The sequence below is a fragment of the Pantherophis guttatus genome, chromosome 4, assembly GCF_059756535.1.
Source record: "Pantherophis guttatus breed Tessera chromosome 4, ASM5975653v1, whole genome shotgun sequence".
Classification (NCBI taxonomy): domain Eukaryota; kingdom Metazoa; phylum Chordata; class Lepidosauria; order Squamata; family Colubridae; genus Pantherophis; species Pantherophis guttatus.
The window spans coordinates 47431684-47447430 of record NC_142066.1 but is presented as its reverse complement, the minus strand read 5'-3'; the positions used below and the strand labels follow the sequence as shown (position 1 = coordinate 47447430).

The 15747-nt window shown below is 38.3% G+C and overlaps 1 protein-coding gene across 2 annotated transcripts in view; it reads left to right on the top strand.

Moving 5' to 3' along the window:
- The window catches only part of KPNB1 (karyopherin subunit beta 1), a 52191-nt gene continuing 36444 nt past the window's right edge, over window positions 1-15747 (top strand). Inside the window, exons 1-6 of one of the 2 annotated variants that reach the window (XM_034415613.3) lie at window positions 1-636; window positions 2094-2152; window positions 6831-7013; window positions 9011-9211; window positions 10091-10243; window positions 14763-14822. In XM_034415613.3, the coding sequence (XP_034271504.1) occupies window positions 597-636; window positions 2094-2152; window positions 6831-7013; window positions 9011-9211; window positions 10091-10243; window positions 14763-14822 (696 nt within the window). In that variant the 5' untranslated portion in view covers window positions 1-596. The remainder of the gene's footprint in view (window positions 637-2093; window positions 2153-6830; window positions 7014-9010; window positions 9212-10090; window positions 10244-14762; window positions 14823-15747) is intronic. The other variant, XM_087892082.1, reaches the window with a different exon arrangement.

Sequence of the window (15747 nt, the reverse complement as noted above, 5' to 3'; positions counted from 1 at the left end):
GGGCGTTGGCCGGTTGAACAGGAGCAGTGGAGGTGTTCATGCGCCTTGGCAGGAATTGGATTGCGTGAGCACGCTGCATACGCACGAACGTTACGTGCCTGAAGGCAGACTTTAAGGCCTGGCAGGCCTGTCCAGTTAATCGGCCAGAAAACAGGGCAACGAATTAGCGTCCCTAACAGGGAGGTTGTCGGGAGTTGCACGTTATTTTGTGTTTTAATTTCCTCCCTCCCCCCCCTCCTCCCTCGTCTGAGTCGCAGTCGCTTGGACAGCTTCATTTTAGGTCCGTTTAGCGCGCGCGCGCGCTTTCTCCTCCCCTCTTCCTTTTTCTCTCCTTCCGCCGCCAGAAGGAGTTGTGTGTGAGGAGGGGGAGGGGAAGTTGTAGGGGAGACTCCAGTCGCTTCCGCCGGGGGTGGGGCCGCCCCGCAGCTGAGGGAGAAGTAAAGAGCGCGCGAAGGGAGACCGAGCGGCCGACTGAGCGGCCAGGCGGAGGGCGAGGCGGCGGCTATCACCGACTCCGATCCTCTCTTTCCTTTTCCCTTTCCCTTTCCCCTTCCTCCTTTCCTTCCTAGCTTCACCTCACCGCCGCCGCCACCACCATGGAGCTCATTACGATTTTGGAGAAGACGGTTTCCCCAGGTAAAGGAGAAAGAAACCCCAAAAGCCTTTTTCCCCCACCCCACCCCCACCCCTTTTCTTTCTAGATATGCTGCAGAGGGAGGAACGGGTAGGGCTGAAAGCATCTCCCCTCTCCAAGATTGGGAGGAAATTGGGGGCAGGGAAGGGCATCTAGGCATAGCGCATATGTGGCTCTGGGGAAGGCGTTAGCCGTTGTTTGAAGGGAGGAAATGATTTAAGGGAGAAGGGGTGGGAAGTGGGGGGTAAAAGAAGCATCGGCGAGCCTCCCTTTGACGATTCGGGGCCGTTGGAAGAGTCGGGCTCCGTCTCTGGCCTTGGGGATAAAGGAACCACTGAAGGCTTGGCTTGGGCCCCGTGGTTGGAGGGAAAAGGAGAAAAGGAGGGGCAAGCGTGAATTTTATCATTTGTGAGGTGGGGGAGATTGCGAATCCCCTAGTTAGGCTGGCTCGGAAGTAGCCTTAGGCGTAAAACATATATCACACATATTATATATAAATACATATGTACATAGGTAGGGTCAGATGATGAGGGTAATGGTGCACGTGTGTGTAAGAAGGTAGCTTTGGGCACAAGTTAATGGATTCGCTGAACGATACGCTGAAGAAAGGGTCTTCTTGAGGGTGGGAATGAGAGTGCTTTGCGTGGCATATGGGTTAAGGGTGGGGTGGAGATTCCTTTGCATATGACTGGGGTAAGTCTTCTCGTCCGAGAGCTGCTTCTTAGATGGTGCCGGGGAGCATGGGGAGACGGAAGCTGACGGGAGAATAGGCGATGGCCTCAAGTCGGGTCAACCGTAAGACCAATGCCTCCATGAGGTTAAAGGTAGGGTGGCAATGAAAGCAGCGTCCCCGGTGAAGTTGAGGCCCGATATTTATCTATTCAGGTCCGGTGTAGGCCAAAAAATCAGTAATCCGAGATTGACTGTGATAATTGGGAGAGTTGTGACCACAGGGCTAGAGACGGACTGATGTTTTAACAAATGTCTAATGCACCTCTCCCCGAAATCTTTAAAAAGGCATTCGTTGTGGATGAATTATTTAGCGTACGGCATCTACAGAAGTCATGCAATCATTGATACACAACACTAATAAAACACACCGTACAAACAAAAATATTAGTTGTGGATGAGTGAGGTTACGGTTATGCTGTACTTGTAACGTTCCCCAAGAGGCGTTTCTCTTTTTGAACCCCACTGTGCGATACTGATTGATGGAAAATTAAGTTTTGAGTAGAAAGAAGCGTGATGCGCCGGGGACCTCTGTCTTTGGTTGGGGCTTCGGGAGGCATTGAAAATCTCCTTTTCAGAATGGAGTGAATTTAAGCAGAAAGAAGAGCGATTACTGGTAAAAAGCGAGAGGATTCGGGGTGTTAACTGTTGGGCTGAAATTGAGCTTTAGGGTCGCCACTGACACTCCTATATGCATTTTTTCTCTTCCACCCCCACCCATCTTCTGCAGACTGCACCGAGCTTGAAGCGGCTCAGAAGTTCCTGGAGCAGGCAGCCATCGAGAACCTGGTAAGGGAAAACGAAAGAGTTGAGCTGAGTTTGGGTGGGGTTTGCGAAAGTGGAATATTTTCCTTGTGTAAAAAGACCTGATCAGAGCAGGCCGAGCCGCCATAGAGGGGCGCAGCCTAACCGTAGGCTTTTTCTTCTCTCTCTCTCTCTCTCTCTCTCTAGCGGGGGGGGGGGAAGGCAAGCATGAAGCAGCCAATGGCAAAGCTCTCGGGAGTCGCGCCATCCAATCGTGAGGGCGATCCTGACCCGCGGGAGGGAAAAGGAAGGGGAGGGCAGTTGGACCTACCGCGCTGCATGCATGGAGGGAAAGTGGGGGTGGTGGTTAGATTGGGCCTTTGGGGCCGGCCATGTGGGGAAGCCGGCGTGTATAGTCAGCTAAAGGGAGTGGGCAGGAGGTTGTCTGGAACGGGCCGTTGAGCTCATAATCAGGCCTACTAGGTTTCGTTTTCTCTGCCTAGTTTAAACATTCTCTCTTTTGCCAGCGAATCGTCTCCCATTTTCTATGCCTTTCCATTTTTGTCCATTTTCCCTTGTTTTTGTAGTTTTTTTCATAGATTTGAATATTTTTTAGCCAGACGTTGCATATATATATATATATATATATATATATATATATATATATATATATATATATATATATATAAAATTCTCATCCAATTAATTTGTTCTTTGGTTTGAAAACAAACTTGACCTGCTTCAGTCTCTAAAATACAGAATATTTGTGAAATACCTCATTCATCCCTATTTTTGAAAAGATTGATTCAGAGCAATATTAGTAGCCAAATGAAACTACTAAGCATTAGTTGATATAAGTACCAGAATAATATAGGATAAGTCTAGAGCTGAACAGTGAAACAAGTCTAATCCACAATTTATAAGGAAGCCATATATTACATTTACTGAATCACAATTAAGATATATTCATTGTAAGGCCATAAAGGAGAATAGTAATAAAAATTGAGTGTAATTGGTTATGATAGTGTTATCAGCTGCTGTTGATAATTTTTTTAAAAGCAGAAATAGAATATAATAAAATAGTGTATCATAACAAAACAATTATTGGGGATGATTTTTTTCTGTGGCATTCATCCAAAGAGAATTGTTCAGTGGTTGATTTTTTAACTGATCACATATTGTAGAGATAAGTTTTCAGACTATAGAATTGTTTGAAGCTTATTTAATAAATTTATTTTATTTTATTGGCAATGTTGACAGAGTACATACATTATCAGCAATTGATGTCTTAGTTTTAGATTTTATACAGGTACTTAGAACATTTTCTTTTTCTTAATACTTAAATTGTTGGTTAACTATATTTTAAAGGATATAGTACACTTTTTCAGCACTACAATAAATCTATAAAAAAAAATACAATGGTACATTTATTGTTGAACAGTTTATGACTTGCATTGCTAATGCAATAATTAACATTTTTTACTGCACTTTTATACAGTAATGATTGTTCTTTCCCTAAAAAGCTACGCAAAAGTTCTGGAATACTTTCATAGGATATTTATTTATTTGTATCCCACCTTCAATATTTTTACAAATAACTTAAAGGCAGCAAGCATACAGCACACTGTCTTTCTTTTACTTTCTCCACAACAACTCTATGAAGTGTATTGGGCTGAGAGTGTGACTGTTTCAAGCTCACACAGCAGGCTTTTACGTCTAAGGCGGTGCTAGAACTCACAATCTCCCATTTTCTATCCTGGTGGCCTAACCACCCCAGACCAAGCTGTCTCAGTATTATTCATACTGTTTGCTGGTGGATAGGCAAAGTTCTGTTTCAAATCACTAAATTGTATTGGTGATAATATGTTACTAGCCAAATGTGAAGTCAACTTTTACTATGTGAAATATATCCCTCTTTGAAGATCTTACATTTTAAATGGTAGAACAATGTTGAATTATCACCAAAGACATATTTCTCAGACACTCCCAATTGTTCAGAAAGATGCAAAGCATCTATAGACTCCTAAGGGACTAGCATCAGATGCTTTTTGAAAAAGCATCACATTTGTATTCAGTCTATTATTTAAAACAAAATGTATCCCAGTATTTCATTTTGTTTTATATTTATAGTAACTCTTCAAAATAGATTGGGAGCAATTGATGGGCCTAGGCCAGATAGGGAGCTTGGTAGCTAAATTGAGATTTGAAATTTAATTTCCATAGTTCAGCTCCAACAGCAACGGTGTTTTTTTCTTCAAACTTATGCCCTCTAGAAATCCTAGACAACAGTTCCTATTTCTAGCCAGCAGGCACAATAAACTCTTTCTGTGGGGTCTAAAAAAATAAACATTTGAATATATATGTTTTCAAATGACTTCCTCAATTAAGATCAACCTTGATCAGAAAATAGAAAAACTATACTGTTTGATATAACATGTCTTGAATTAGAGATTATTTGATAATATATATGATCTTAAGATAAAGATTTCTGCAGAACAGTATTTTGTAAACACTGAAAGATTGATTATTTTATCTAAGTGTTCCAATATTCTTATCCTATTTTTTTTCATTACATTATATCTTCAGATGTATAACCATGTATGAGGTTTGTAGAAAAGAATAGGGAACAAATAAACATTTATTTCACCCCTTTCTTTGGCAGATATTAATTTCAGAATGTGCTTTGACATGTTAAGGCGTAATTCTCACTTTTGTTCCTTGGTAGCAGAACAGTTTTGAAATAAAACTGTGAAATAGTGCTATAACACTTATTTACTCTCTGCATAACATACTCTCTGCTAAATTAAGGTTTGGGATCTTGACAAGTTGCTTACCCTTCATGGCTTGTCACCTATCTTCATAAAAAAGAGTTAAAGTTCACAATTGCATTCCTTGTCTCTTAATCCAGAGATATATACATGTTCATATATACATATACATATATACATGTTCAAAAGTAATCAAATTTATAAAGTACATTATGATACAAAAAGGTGCAGGAATTAGATAATGAAATCTGCTCCCTCTATGCTGTAAAGGTTTAAAGTGCATCCTGATTTACTTAATTATCACATAAATATTTTTCTATACAATTTCTTTTTTCCATGCTTTTTATTTCAATTCATTGGTCATCTTGGGAAGAAAGAAGAGAATGACCCTGCAACTAGCATGATCTAAATAGTATCTTACCTGTTTGTCCAAGATTTATAAGCCATGCTAAAGAGGAGTATAAAAGGACAAGATATAAGAAGAAGAATCTGGATTTTATTAGATAGTATGTAGAAAGCGATCTGATTGAAATGAAGTTGATAGTCATGTTTTGGAATGAATGAATGAATAAATAAATAAATGAGGGACTGGTTATATTTAATTATTTGTGAAAAAAATATTAAAACTGAGGAAACATCCAAATATTGTTTATGATACAGTAATGGAATTCCTGCTTTACAGCTTTTATTTAAAGCTGGAAAAATCCTGGAAAAATCCTCTTTTTCTTAAATATATCAATCTTTCAGAAAATAGTGTTTCAAATTTAATGAAACTTTTATGTCTTGCTGTACTCTCAATTTCTATCAAATGTTAATGGATATGGTTTAGGTATTATTTAACCTTGTTATTCTTTTCCATACTTTATACTTCCTAACTGCTTTTAATAAATTAATAAAACTTAACTCCAAATCCAAATTTAGTAACACTCTATGTCAAGCTTTCTACAAGTAAATATTGATAGTAATATCATAGCTTAGAAAAGGGGTTTAAAATTTATTTTGTGCTTTTAATATTGTAGCAAATCGCTTCTGGGCACATGTTGATATATTTGGTTAAATATTTTGATGAGCGGTCCTGTATGTTTATTTCAGTACTGAAATATCATTTGATGAGCATACTAATTTTCTTTTTTGAGAAGTCATTTTTGTACACACAGCACTTCTTTCACATAATTTGCTGTAAAAAAGGTATTCACTATGAATAGGTATACCCTATGATTTTCAGTCTTTTATAGCAAAGCAAAAATTTAAATCCTATTCCTCCTGTCCAGCAGTCAGATGAGTGTTACATATTTCATAGTCCTAGTTTGCTGCTAACCATGAATGTGTATTCAGGTTCTAGCCAGCATGTAGAGTACCCACCAATTCTTTGAATAACAACTATATGCTGTTATGGTCTAAGTTAATATGCAACAATTGGATTTCTATACCTTTGAGAACTGGTTGCTACCCGTAAGTTAAAAACTTCGTTATTTCTATATCCTATAATTGGGTATTACTTTAAAGTTCGAATCTTTGAAAATAAATACAGAATACCTTCAATTTAAAATGAAATTTAATTCTATACAAATGAACTCTCTAAAAAAGAGATGTAAAGCAATGACCCCAATCTTTTGGGTGCTAGGGACAGGTTCCATGGAGGGCATTTTTTTCTGTGGACTGGGTGGTTTCATGTGCTGCCTGGATCCCACGTGTGCGGGTGGGATTTTGCTCACTTATGTGACCTTGGGGTTGGGGACCCCTGATGTAAAGAACAGAGATTATTGTAATAGAGACCTTGTAAGTAGTATATAAACCTAAGGAATTTACTGTTGCCTGGTGGTTATATGTGGTTGAGATGTGCTGCTTGGATGAACTGTTATTTTTTTTAATCTAGATTGTCATAGTTGTATATTTCTGCATTAATCAAAAAGATATAATAAGTTTTGGTTATTGAAGGTTTTTTTTGTTACTAGCCTACTTTCCTTGTGGAACTGTCCAGAGTGCTGGCAAATCCAGGAAACAGCCAAGTTGCAAGAGTTGCAGCTGGTTTACAGATCAAGAACTCTCTGACATCTAAAGATCCTGATGTAAAGACTCAACATCAACAGAGATGGCTTGCAATCGATGCCAATGCTCGCAGAGAAGTCAAAAATTATGTATGTTAAACCTTACTGCTTTTTTATCAGTATGGATGTTTTTCAGTACCATGTTTCCCTGAAACTAGGACATGTCCGGATAATAAGCTCAATTGGACTTTCGAGCACATGCACTAAAATAAGCCCCCCAAAATACTTAAGACGCATACGCAGCTGCCGCACAAACAACATGATGTGAGGAGGCCAGGCCGGAGAGGGGGGGAAGGGAGGGGGAACATGCCCCACGCACCCCACATGCACCTGTCATCCACATGGAACAGCCTCGCGGACTGAACCCAAGAGATACAAAGAAGCAGATTGGAAAGGGCTGTCTGCAACTTGCGGCATGGTCTTCCCTTCCCTGCTTTTTCCACTAACAGAAAACCGATCCAACTTTCTGGGTTTACCCCCCTCCAGATCTGCCTCGGTCGCAATGTCCACTTACATGAATTCGTCATTGGCCATGGTTTTGCAGAAGAAGGCTGGACGAGGAGATGCAGGATTTCAAAGGAAGACTCTAACCGCTTTTTAAAACTTGGATTAAAGTCCGAAGTTGGTGCGCTCTTCGCCTAGCAACTTCAAGCTCCTACTGTGTTCCTTACGTTCCAATGGTCGCCTTCAAATGCGGCCGGCCCTTTCAATCTGCTTCTTTGTATCTCTTGGATTCAGTTCGTGCAGCCCGGACATTGAAGGCTGGGGGGGAGACTTCACTCTGTTGTCGGGTTCGGGACTGAGGGGGTGGGCAGCGCTTTAAGGCCACTTGTGCAGCTGAAGCAAGCAACTCCTCATCCCACGCCCTCACCTCCCAGTTAAAGAATGAAGTTTGGGGGGGGAGAGAAAAGTGAGGGAGGAAAATAGTTGCCTTCCAAATCTCCAAAGGATGTGGAGTTGAGGTCTGGCTAAATGGATAATGCACCATGACCAAATAAAAGCAGACAGGAGAATATTCACTCCTGTTGCTTTTCTCCCTGTCTGTCTCTCTGCCTGTCTGCTCCGTCATGTCTTACCTGTCTTCCAGCTCCTGCCATGCCCGGCGAGGGAGAGAAGAGACGGCAAGGGGAGTCCCGTCTCGTTCCATGCGTCTTACTTCTCCGCCGCCCCACCCCTTCCCACCTGCCACTCCCCCTCGCTGGCCGAGATCGGCAAGCCAGATTCAGGAAGCTGAACACGCTGCCGCTGCCCAGGAGAAGAGCATCAGAAATGGGCGCTCTCGCAGCATCTCCTCTTTCTTCTCCCAAGTGGCAGCGGTGCATCCGGCTCACCAAATCTGGCCTGCTGATTTTGGGCGGCAGTGGCAGCAGCTCTGACCCAATCCTCGCCGGCAATGCTGCGGGCAAGAACAGCCACGATCCCACTTCATGGCTGTGCAGACAGTCTGCACCGGCCACTGCTTGGAGCTCCAGCACCAGTCCCCCTCCTCCGAGTCCCAGGTCAATAGGGCTAGGGCTGGCAAGAGTTTTTTTGCAGCTGCCACTAAGAGAAGGGGCACGTGAGCTAGGGTTTGTGGGAGCAGCCTCTGTGAGGCCATTCCGCATGGATGGCAAGTGCGTGTGGGGCATGTTCCTCCCCTTTGCCTCCTCACCTCGTGCTGTTTGCACGGGAAGTAATGAAAAAGCTGCCACAGTTGCTGGAGGCAGCAGCCTGAGCAGCACCGGCAAAGTAGCTGGTCGGCGCTCCGGGGCCGAGGTTTAGGGATAAGACCCCCAATAATAAGGCCAACGCCATATTTCGGGGTTGAAAAGAAAATAAGACCCTGTCTTATTTTCATGGAAACACGGTACAGCATCTACTGTATATCTTTAGTTGAATACTGTTTCTTCAATTTACTATTCTCTTGTTTGTTCCGAAGTTGAGAAAAATATGTCTTACAACCTCTAATAAAAAGGCTTGGACGCATGGTTTATTTTTGCTCAACTTCAAAAATGATACAGAAAAACAGCAGTCCATTGCTTAGTGCTAACAGTATTGCAGCTTTGTGATCTTGTCTACTGATAATGATCCTCTTCTTATATTCACAGGTTTTGCAAACTTTGGGTACAGAAACTTACAGGCCAAGCTCAGCATCACAGTGCGTTGCTGGCATCGCCTGTGCAGAGATCCCTATGAATCAGTGGCCTGAACTTATTCCTCAGCTAGTAGCCAATGTTACAAATCAACATAGCACAGAGCATATGAAAGAATCGACATTGGAAGCCATTGGCTATATTTGTCAGGATATTGTAAGTGTTGCTTTCAACATGCTATTCAAATTATAGTATTTTTTCATCTCGTGCTTATTATTAATCTCTTACTCTCTGTGGCTTAATGTTAATCATTCCCGTGCTTTGTTAACTGAATAAAGGAGTAGTGCACAATAATACTGTCTCTGAATATGTTCTGAATTTTTCTTGCATGATTGTAGCTGATTCGAAATTATGCATTGGAGGCTTGATTTTTCAAGCCAACTGAAAATCCTAATATTTGTTCTCCTGGAGTGTAACTGTGTATAATTACTACCTACTATTTGAGGGAGCAATGCAGATTATTAAATCTTGCAGCTTTATGGACAAAATATGTGCAGAACAAGAAAAATAAGGCACCAACAGTTTTCTTATCCAATTTTTCTATAATTTGTTCGTATTCTGTCTGTGACAGATCCAAATTAATTTCACTAATTGTGCAGTTACTTATGGGACAGATTTAAATATTCTCTCTATAGGACTTTGGTAGGTTCCATTTAGCTGCCTCTTTGCTGGAAGCTGGATTAGTGGACTCAATTCAAGTTAGCCCTAGAATTCATCTTTCTATATCCAAATAAGATGCAAATCTCCAGAAAGTAAAGTACTCAGTGACTAATATGAAGTGTAGTGATAAACAGTCTCCATTCTAACTTGGAAATACTTGGGCTTCTCAATTTAGACAACATGCTATGTTATCATTTTAGCAATTTTATGTTATGTTTGTGTGTCTATATTTTTCTTGACTGTACACCGCCTTGAGTCCTACGGGAGAAAGACGGTATAGAAATATAATAAATAAATAAATAAATAAATCATTTTAGCTGGTTGCACATTTCATAGGAATACAGCCATAGTTTATAATAGTCTTTCGTTTTTCAGGATCCAGAACAACTTCAGGATAAATCCAATGAAATTTTGACTGCCATTATCCAGGGCATGAGGAAAGAAGAGCCGAGTAATAATGTGAAATTAGCGGCTACAAATGCACTCTTGAACTCTTTGGAATTCACCAAAGCAAACTTTGACAAAGAGGTAAGTGACCATATTGGAATATGATGAAAAAAGGGTTGAAAAGGATGCCAATGAAATCCATGGTCTGTGATGAGCAACCATGCACCACACTGAGCTCTGATGCATTCCTATTTGACTGAGACTTGGATTTATACATGTTTAGAACTTGTTTTGAAAAACTTATCCCTTTTACGTTTATTCAAACAACAACAATAAATCAACTAAAGTGACATACACATAAATTTTGTTACTCAGCTGTGACTACATAAAGGATTATGACAGCATAACCTCTTCTTGTATGCTCTTGTTTCAATTTAATAAGTAGGCAATTGAACAAATTTTAAGGTTTATAGAATCAGCAATTGACTGCCTGGGTAATATTATTTCTTATACCAAGTATAAGTATCTTCTTTTGAATCTTGGAATTTGATATTAATAATATATCAATTCCTGCCATGTATTATGCATAACCTATTCAATTGGCTTCATAGTATTTTTCTAATTTCCATCCAGTTGTATTGTCCTTATAAATAAAAACTATTTGCACAACTGTCCAACGAATGGTTCATGATAGTGAATCGGTATGTGGCAAATGTCATAAAATCAGTATATGCATTGTGAGAATAATTTTATGACAATTCAGCTTCATTGTTTCTCTGAAATCCTGATAACACAGTAGGTCTTTTTCTCAAATTAGAAGCGATGTTGATAGGTTAATTTCTACTTATTTAGAAAAGGATGAAAGTATTCAAGTGTAAAATGAATACAACCATTTCTTTACAGATTATTTGGTAGTAGTAAACTTTTAAGATTTGCTTTTAAAACAAGACCCAAGCATTTTTGCATGCAAAAATATAATTTTCCCTGTCAAATTAAAATTAAAATAATAATGTTATGTCAGACAGTGGGTTATTTGTAAAACTTCTGAGATGTAAATAGTGCAGTCAGATTCTAATTTATAAATGAGAAGAAATCAAAATGTAAGCTACTATAAGTCTCATACTGATTGTGCTGCAGTCTATGAAACATCAGTGATATTTATAGAGTTTGTCTAACAATGGATACTTTTTTTGGCAACAAGGGTTTAATCTTGTACTGTAAAATCATTTTAAAGTTACTGTACACATACTAAATGCTATTTGATGTTCCATAAGTAGCTTTTAGTAAATGTTTCAATTGATAATAATATTTCATGTTATTCTGTGATTTTTTAAAGTAACCCTGACAATTTAGGCCTGGAAGTTTTTTTTTTGCTTTGTAGCAGTTTTTAATTGTATAAGGATTAATTAGAATTGCATACCAAATGAACTAATTTTGTTTAACTTAGAGCCGTTTGTGCTCCCTCGCCTCTTAGGACACTTCAGATTTTTTCCCCAAGTGTTGCAATGTGATTGTTTTAGGCTGAAATGATGGGGCTGGACAAGTCATGGAACAGTCGGAAAATGGGCAGAGGTCGAATATGCTGCCCTGTGTAATAGGCATGGTTATAGAAATAAGGCAAGGTATCGAAAGTGCTGGGAAGCTAGGACAAGCAGATCAATAGTAGAGGAAGGGGGAACACTGAAAGCAATGCTCATCAGCCTTATTCTACTCACCCCATAAAAACAAGCTAGGCTTTCTTCAGATTTTGTTTTACCAAAATCCAGAACAACTTAACATAACTTTGTGAACATTTCAACTCAATGAAATGCTCCATTTTCTGCCATAAGGAACAGAACTATATATCTGTTTTTTTGCTCCTTTACTATTCAGCATAGGATAAAAGTTAAGGACACTTTTTATAAACAAAACTGAAGCAATGGCTTTATTTCAAGGCTGCCATAAATAGCGTAATTGCAAAAATACTGCTTTGATTATTGATTAGAGGCTTTTTCCTAATACATATAATTGCACAGTGAATAATTTGACATTTAATAGTTAAAACAGTTAAGTAGCATTGCAACATATCTTTAATATGTTAGGCAAAGTTTAAGAAACAGACTAACAAAGTTTTATTTTAATTAGACCACCTGTCCATAAGAACAACTCAGCAAGATAAACGTTCGCTTAATGCCCAGGCATAGTGCATACTTTTACATAGGCATTCTAAAAAAGAAAATACGATACTTACAGGCCAAATTATATTATAAGTTATGAACTTTAACTACTCTATAGAAACTTGTTTAAAGACTGAAGAAAGCTTATATGCTTATGTAATACTTATCTAGCATCACAGTCTGATTCATCCTTATAGTAGTAAGAACAAAGGTGCTGTTGGCATAGAGGTAGTATTAAGAAATAAATTAAGCCAAAGACCCATCCCAACTGCCACCGAGTAGACATTATTAAGGAGAAGAAAAGGAGTGACCAATTAGTTAAATACAGATTGCCTGAGAACGATTTAGACCCAACTTTGTCAGAAAGTGCCTGACCACTCAACCCTATAGCACAACTAACACAAGCTGGGTAAAGGATAACACTGCCAAACATCAAAAACATCTCAGAAACCACCAACAGCCTATTACAACCATATGGCATTACCATAGCACACAAACAAATTAAAGCCATCCAAGATATCCTAAGTAAATCAAAATACCCAACAGCCCCAAAAATAAAAACAGGAGTCATTAACCACATGTAGGACAAGAGGCAAACCAGCAATCAGAAAACATGATGAAAAGTCCTTAATTTCAGAACACATGGATAGACGTAACCACATTTTCAACAAGAAAACTCATCATCCTAGATCAAGCCAAGTCCAAAAGCACTAGAGAATTTCTGGATACCAGGAACTAAGACAAATTGATCATCAACGGGCACTTAAAATAAACATGTGCCAACAATGTCACAATCAAGGAACCACCAACTCAGACAAGCAAGCTAATTGGAAACAACAGTCCAATAAAGGAACCACCAAGACCAAGATATGACTGTAAGGGCAAGCCACTAGTATATAAATCACTGATGATGTTATCTGGTTTATTTATTTATTTATTGGTTCGATTTATATGCCGCCCTTCTCTGGAGACTCAGGGCAGCTTACAATGCACTAAAAATAGCCTTCATACTTTTGTATATACCTGCTTAGTAGGACTTTCGGGGGCCCCTAAGTGGTGTTCTTTTTTTTTTTTTTTAATACAAAGTCAGCTTATTGCCCCCACAATCCAGGTCCTCATTTTACCTACCTCGAAAGGATGAAAGGCTGAGTCAACCTTGAGCCTGGTGAGATTTGAACTTGCAGTAATTGCAGGCAGCAAGTATATTGGCCTCAGTAAAAAAAGTCATTGAATCTGTTTAATGTGGAGAATATTATAATACAATTTCTGAAATGGGGGCTTTATTCTGTCATCAGAAGCATTCACCTCGAAATTAAGAATGCTTGAATCTTCCCCAAAGTAGCCATTTAGTCAGAATTGCCATGAGCAGCAAGTCACAAAGAAGCTCAAAACAGAATTTTGGGATCTTCAAATCACTTAGTATGAATAAAAGCAGGTTTTCATGACTCTACCAATATAAAATAAAAATAGAATTCATGGAAATCTAGTAAGATGGAAGCTGTTGTTTACTAAAGAGATTATTGATGCCTATAAGAAATTTGCTAGCAAGCGGTTGGAGAAATGTTCTATAAATACATAAGCCACAAATGGAGCTCTTTATATTTGGGGGAAGATAAAAAATATGAATTCTACAGAAGAATATCAGACTATCCATCAGCTAAAACTCAAGTACACATAGATGATGCAGCAAAATAATGATCCTGAACATACAAGCAAATTTATAAAGAATGGATGAAGAAAAATAAATGTATTATTTTGGAATACAGGTAGTCCTTGACATTATGTGCTTGTTTCTGAAAGTTTATGAAGAGCTATTTACCACAGTATAATTTACAAGTTTAGAAAAAAATGGTGATAGGATAAGCACATTGTTTTGAGTTGCAGGGAATTTCAGTTATTGTCTTCCTTTTGGATTTGGTTTTTGTTTTTGTTTTACCATTAGGGACCTAAAATATGAATGAAAACAAATGTTCAAGTGAATGAAAGATGAAATAAAATATCTTGACTATCTAATGAGTAATTTAACTTATTTTATCCAAACAATTTTATATTGAAACTACAGTATTTTCATTGTGTGATATCTATAGTAAACTATAACTTTAAAATAATTTTATTTCAAACTGGAACTTTAAAACTTTCTAGTAGACTTAAGAATTTTACTCTTTCAGAAAAGGTATGTGGTTGAGATGACTTTTAGGTATTATAGGGAAGATGCTGCCATATTGCAATCATGTATTCTTCAATCAAATATTTGAAAAGGTTTTTGTTTTACATTGAATTTGTTTGGTAAAATAAAGTTGTGTTGAATTTGAATCATTGAGAAGTTTTATATGATTATTAGGAGTTGAAACCAACTTGATAACACATAATCCTAATCAAATCATTGAGTACCAGAGGATTCTAGCATATACTATTGTATATTTTGTTTATTTTAATTTTAATTTGAAGTATACTTTGTAACTTCAAACCTAATTCTACATTTTTCTTTCTATTCAAAAATTCAGTCTGAAAGGCACTTTATCATGCAAGTAGTCTGTGAAGCGACACAGTGTCCTGATACAAGGGTAAGCCTGAAACTCTTTTCCAGCAGTTTCAATGTACGAAAAGTATAAGGCTGTTTTAAAAAAAAATGGATGACAGGTTTTAAACTAATTCTTCGCCAAATATTTTATGCAATGTTATCAATACATTCAGTGGTTCCTGGCGTTATATAAAAACAAAACCAATGATAGACATCTATTCCAAAAGAGATTACCCTCAGACAAAGGTGGTTGGGAGTGACATAGGGAGTGACACAGTATGAAAGTAAAGAAATTTGTTTTGTATTTTTGGTTATAATCAGAGTGACAAACGAGTAATTACGTGCATTACAACATTACATAAATGGCTAGGGTTTTGAGGTGGTCTTTAGTTAAATAAAAGGATGGCATGATAAGGCATGAGTGAAGCTAGTTTAATGAAAGAAAAAATATCTTAAGAAAGAAACTTGCTTTTTACTTTTCTATAGGTAATAGTAGATAGGTCTTCGGTTGCTATAATGTCAGAAATAGTATAGGAAGATTATTTTCTGTTCAGTGCTTTGTAGTTCTTTTCTCATTTTTCATTATCTGCTTAATTTTAAAATTAGGAATAAATTCTAAAATATTTGGTTAAAATAATTTGAATACTAGTTTTATTTCATTCATGTGGTAGGTTTTATTATTATTATTTATTAATTCAATTTATATGCTGCCTTTCTCCAGAGACTCAGGGCGGCTTACAATGCATTAAAAAAAACATTATAAAAACATTTAAAAATTAAAACATTAAAACCCATTCACACCATTCATGGCCGGATCTCACAAGATCACAACAGTGAGATCAATGGCTCCAGGCCTGCCGGAAAAGCCAGGTCTTCACCGCTTTTCGGAAGGCCAGTAGGGTGGGAGTGATCCGGACCTCAGGAGGTAACTGGTTCCAGAGAGCTGGGGCAGCCACAGAGAAGACCCT